Here is a 6,287-nt window from a genome sequence, read left to right as displayed (position 1 = left end):
AGAGCACTGCACGGACCCTCTGCACTGGGAAGACGGAAGAGAGCACTCACGGCACCAGAGCACCTACCTGGACCTTTCTCACTAACACCCATCACCCCAATAAATCCACCCTCCGGGGTATTGATTGAGATTACTTGTCGTGTGATTCTTCACCCCGTTACAATACACACAGAAAAAAATTGAGATTAGGAAACAAAGCAAGAGGAAAAAGCTAAGAAAAGACACTGTGTGATGCATGATAAATTATTGGCTAATATTAAACGTATTACAATACGCAATTTCTGGCCTTCTTCCTTTTCCTGTTCACTTCTTTACATTTTCTTATAGTGGTAAGATGCTTTCTCAACCTAAAACGCTTCTTCTCACTAAGCTCATCAACTCCAACATTTCTCTGATAAAGAGTAACAGACTCAACAAATTTGTCTACATCAGGAAAGAAATATTTTATGTTAATCTGTTTACCATATGTTTTATCCAGAAAACTGTTGATTTCCTCTAAGCTATAAAATGAGTCTTTGTTAAAGCCTCCAGAAAAAAACAGCTTGAACTGAACTGAGTACAGTTCCCTGCGAATTACCATCATCACACTGAGAATCTTCCTGTAACTCAAGATCATCAGACAGCACATCGTCCATTTCCTCATTATTCACAACATCATAGCACAATTCTTCTTGACTTGCATCGTTTACACCTTCCTTATTCTCCAAATGTTTAACACCACTAGTACTAGGAACTACTTCATCAGTTTTAACATCAGACACTAGAAAGTTTGCACTAACACAAGGTACCACATGAACTGCAACATCTCTATCAGCACAAACATTATTAAAAACGGAGAGAACAGACTCTGTATTTTCAGCCTTATCAGCAGATAACACAGCATCAGCATTAACAGCACTCACCTCAACAGGTGGAACAACGTCATCTGGAGCGGCCTCAGGCTCAGCCGAGTCTTCAATGTTATCTGCAGCAGCAACCCCCGATCTTGCCGCACTCTCTGCACCTGTTCTCTTGTGCGGACACACAAGATGCTTGTGTCCGATGTCTCCACATTCAAAACATCGTATATTGCTGGTGGTCACATACACCATATACGATCTTCCCTCATGATTCACAAGAAAGTTTATGTCCAATGTATTATCATTAGACTCCAACATCATAAAAACATGCCTCCTAAAGGACACAACGTGTCTCAAGGAAGGATGCTTACAGCCGAGCGAGATAGTTTTAAAAGGACAAACAACCTTCCCAAATCGTGCTAATTCACGCTGTAAAAGCTCATCCGATATCGAATGGCGGAACATTTGAAATCGTAACTTTTGTGGACGGTGAGGAAAGCGGAAAAAGTTGTACAAAAGCATCATTAATAACCAGACCACTCACTATTAAACGACTGATTAAATTTCATTTTTTCAAGAATACCACAACAGCCTTATTCATACGTGAAGCAGATAAAATGTTTTCATGACCAATCTGATCCAATTACGACAAGCACATCTTCCACTGTGGCATTGTCTTCAGGAACACACCTGAAACCATTCTGAATTGATAATGGTGGCGTCTCTGCAAAATATGCCATCCTACCACACAACCCAAAAACAATGCTCTTTTAAATGTACACTTTCCAAATCATACAACTTTGAGAGAGAAAAAAGGAAAAAAAGAAAAAAGATTTAGAAACTCTCACCACACAACAGCTCTCACAACCACCACTCTTACCCGACTCCCAGCATGCATCAGAGAGAGAGAGACAGAGAGAGAGGGAGGGGGGGTCTTTTGATGGTCCCCCAGTCACACCCAACTTTGGTGGAATGGCCAATACAAGGCGTGAGTTTTGAGTGGGAGAAATTTTTCTTTGTCTCCATTTACAGCCCATTTGCATGTTTATTGCTGGTCTGGAGAATTGGTGCAGTTTTACCCAAAGTATAGTAAAAATAACATGATGTATTTCATAATTACATAGTGTACACCATTGTTTAGGAAACAGAGAGCAGATCGTTTTGATACCAAGAAAGAAACGGCTAGAAGATATTACAACAGAGCTACATTCTTAAACCTGGATATAAGCATTTAGAGCAGTGTTTCTCAACCCTGGTCCTGGGCGCCCCCCAACACTGTACATTTTGTATGTCTCCCTTATCTGACACACCCATTTCAGGTCCTGGAGTTTCTTTTAATGAGCTAATGAGTTGAATCAGGTGTGTTTGATTAGGGAGACACGCAAAATGTGCAGTGCTGGGGGGCGCCCAGGACCAGGGTTGAGAAACACTGATTTAGAGTTTAACTAAATCCCATAAAGAGTTGTAACTAGGCTAATATAACAGGGAAACATACATACGACATACATATTCCATATACATTTTATAACAGCTTAATTATGGCCTAAATAAAGAAAATGTCTTTATGTGTGTGTATTATGTGTATTGTAAGTGTGGGGGTAATTCACTGGGCCACATAGGCATTTGATGCCTGGTGCTGAATGTGATCATCTTCTTGTTGGAATGTGTTTGAAGTCAGATGGGGAGATCAGAGTTCTGTTCTGTTTAACATCTTCTGGATGGTGGGGGGAGACCCTTGGAAATTTAGCATCCATATAAACGTAGACTGTGGGGCCAGGTCTGTAATTTATATGCTAATGTCAAAAGGTTAAAAGGATCTCTGAGACATAAAGCCCAAATGATTATCAGTGATCCTATGCAGACACTACACATGAAAAGTTATTAGGGCATGACTAGTAACATCTGGGGCATCCATTTTAGCCATCAGATATATGCTGTGTCCCAGATAATAATCTTAATAAATAAATGATAATAAATTACAAATTAAAAGTAATTTTGGTAACACTTTATAATAATTAATATATATATTCACATATCTAGAAATGAGATAATGTGTTTGTTAATGTTAACTAATGAACTTATTAAATATTACCAAATGATTAACAGATCATTATTTAATGTAAATTGAAATGCTTACAAATGCCATTAAATTTTCAATTCATATGATCATGGATTTTGAAAAAAAATCTTCAAATGATTTTAACAGATGGTTTACAATTATTTAAAGCTTCATTAATAAATCGTTAACAAACATCATATAATGCTTAACGGATCAATAGTTAATGTTTACAAATGTCATTAAACTTTCAATGTGTTTTAAAAATCTACAAATGATTTTTACAGAAATGATATGATATTTACAAGCTTATTTGTTAATGTACTTTTGAATGCTTACAAATGTCATTAAACTTCAGTTCACATATTAGCTAATGCTCTTTTTTACATTTACAATTGTTGTGAAAATATAGCTTATAGGCACTTCATAAACTATTGATGTTAATATATTCATTAGCTCATAATCAGTTTAGTTTAATGACATTTTAATTATTAGGTAATGTTTAATACATTTATTAGTAAACATTAACAAGCACATTATTTCACATTTCTAGATATGTGAATATATATGAACTAATGATCCGTTAAGCTTTACATAATGTTTGTTAATGATTTATTAATGAAAGTTATTATAAAGTGTTACCGTAATTTTTGTGCATCATTTTCAGCTCTATATTTCTAGCTCTGTTCAATTTACCCAAAATATTGGACATAAAATAAAATAAACTGTATGACATTTCAATGTTTGGTCTTTTATGTATATAGTTAGATTACTCCTTAAATAGGTTAGCTATGTGTAGGTTTATAGAGGTTATATGTTTATATAGGTTATGTAGATATTTGTAAATATGTAAATTTATATAGGTTATATGTATATATATTTCTTTGTTTTATATGATTATATGTCCGTCTAAATATAGCACCATGGTCCTGTGAGGCATGACATTTAGTTAATTTGTATGTCTTCACAAGTAGCGGAATGACAATAAATAAGCTCACTTGAACTTGAATTTGAACTTGAATAAGAGATGTGCTTCTCATCTCAAATTAAATCAGTAATATATCATATTCACTGCGCTGCATTTCATTGCTCACTGCGCTCTTGTGAAATTGCTGCACACATTAAAAAAATAAATAAAAAAAATCAACAAGTTTCTAAAAATCAATTTTGACAGGTCTTACCTCAGCCAGGTAGAACTCATCATTGGTGAGTTTATGGTCCTCACCCTTGTGGTAATTGCTAGCAGCTACAATCACATCAACGGCCACCATACTGAGGATGAACATGTGGAAAACTGAAGATCGCATCAGTTGCTGCAGAAAGAAAAGATCAGACACAGTGTTGTCAAAAGCTTAGCGACATTTTGAGACGTCAGTGCAGTTAACTTTTTTTGTTAACTGTGCATGTATATTTTAACTGTGCACACACTTCAGTCAAATAAAATGCATGACTTCTATTCCTAGAGCTAACATATTGAGCAATTTCTTTAATTCATTTTTATATATGTGTGGTACAGTACATCTCTCGCTTTTAATGTCTCTGGATGTATATTCTCCCTTATGAACAAGTAGGCTTACTGTTTCCTCATACTGAGTGTAGCTGCCGTAAAAACATTATTTTCCACTTGATTCCCCACTCTTGTATAATGGAACCTTTTAATCACAGTAAGGACTGAGCCAACTAAATGGACCCTTACTGCCTGAGCCCTCAGCAGGCCAAATGAACCCATCTCAGGCCCATTACAGACCCAGGAACATGAGGCAGGAAAGACAACTTAATTTAAGCCCAGACTGAGCCACCTGTCTGCTGCCCATGAAATCTGTCTCCACTTGAGACTGTGGTGAGTATTCTTCTAAAAATTAGCTGCAACATTGGATGAATTACTGGAGGTATTTGATTTGAAAACAACATTAAACTCAAGCTGCATTATAAAGAAATTTTCCTGCCACAAAACATGATTTCTGGAGCACTGTAATTTTTTTTTCTTCTCACTACCGACACTGCCAAGTTTCTTCCAGTGGGGGAAGAAAAAACACTGACTAATAAGACATAATCTCTTGGGTGATGTGTCTGGAAGCCAGCATTCTAGATAAACAGTTGTCGGTGGAGCTGATATCATTGGTCTCTGAGTACAAAATACAACATATGAAAGCCATAAAGGTAACAAACAAGCAAGCGAACAGAAGTGATATGAAAATAAATTACCAATAAAATGAGAATGTGTTTATTAATATATTACATAGTATATATATATATACTATACCTGCCTAGCATGATTTCATTAGAAAATAGCTTTGATTTTATTTCTAATAGTACAATTTTATTATTGTCATCACACAGTGATATTTTCCTATTTCACCCTATCACAAGCAAATTAAATTTGTATAGCCTGTATTTTGCATTAAGGTGAGTGAAATATGCATTGAGTTGTAGGCTGTATTAATTTAAAGTAAATGATAGTTGTATTATCAGATGGGTCCACACCTGTTTCATACCCATGTTTAAACTGAAAAGAAAACTGTCACAAAAAAATAAATTACCCTATGCAGAAAATGTATCCAGGCTCTGAGGTTTTGTGATTACATACATTTACAAGTCAACTTAAATAATAATAATAATAATTATTATTATTATTATTATTATTATTATTATTATTATTATTGTTGTTGTTGTTGTTGTTGTTGTAGAATTCCAGGTAAAACTACAATACCCACAATCCTGAAGGAGATCCACCAACCAGAGAAGTAATTGTTACCATGGAAACAGGAATCGGGAAAAGAGCTCCACAGTGACCACCCACTCCCATGAGAGCATTGTGAATGATGTAACTGAGTATAGTCTCACCTTGTATTTGCATACATTTAAATAGCCTGCAATAAACTTACGGTATAAACTGTATGGTAATATATGGTGCTTCTGACACTTTTACCTAATTTGCAATGCTTCAAAAGTAATGTAAGTACTGGCTAGGGTTGGGTATCGGTTGGCTTTTTTTCGATACCGGTGCCAAATCGATACTTTTAAAACGGTTCCGGTGCCTAAACAGTGCCTGAACGGTGCCTGAACCAATACTTATTAAAAAATAAATAAATCACTTGACTGCGACAATATAGTTTATCTGTGTTATTTAAGCCATCTCTGTTATTTTCATAATAATTAAGTATATTTATAATAGGGTGACCACATTTTAGTTTTCCAAAAAAAAGGACAGTAGGGGGCGGGGTTCGTGGGCGGGGCTTCACCTAACAGTATACGTAGAAAGGTTTTTTTTGTTTGTTTGCTTATTTTGTTTTTATAATAAATAAAAAGAAAACAAGTAGAAAGAATAGAAAAAGAATAGGGAATGCTAGTGTTAGAGGGTCATTTTTAAATAAAAATAAAACAATTCAATA

General features: G+C 35.2%; 1 protein-coding gene across 1 annotated transcript in view; it reads right to left on the bottom strand.

The window, feature by feature from the left end:
• The window catches only part of nalcn (sodium leak channel, non-selective), a 99,304-nt gene that overhangs the window by 64,404 nt on the left and 28,613 nt on the right, over positions 1 to 6,287 (bottom strand). Inside the window, 1 exon segment of the mRNA XM_016563487.1 lies at positions 4,077 to 4,208. Within this exon segment, the coding sequence (XP_016418973.1) occupies positions 4,077 to 4,208 (132 nt within the window).

The sequence above is a fragment of the Sinocyclocheilus rhinocerous genome, unplaced genomic scaffold, assembly GCF_001515625.1.
Source record: "Sinocyclocheilus rhinocerous isolate Xijiao unplaced genomic scaffold, SAMN03320098_v1.1 scaffold410, whole genome shotgun sequence".
Lineage (NCBI taxonomy): Eukaryota > Metazoa > Chordata > Actinopteri > Cypriniformes > Cyprinidae > Sinocyclocheilus > Sinocyclocheilus rhinocerous.
Note: the sequence above shows the minus strand (reverse complement) of the source record. Positions and strands in the feature narration are given on the sequence as shown.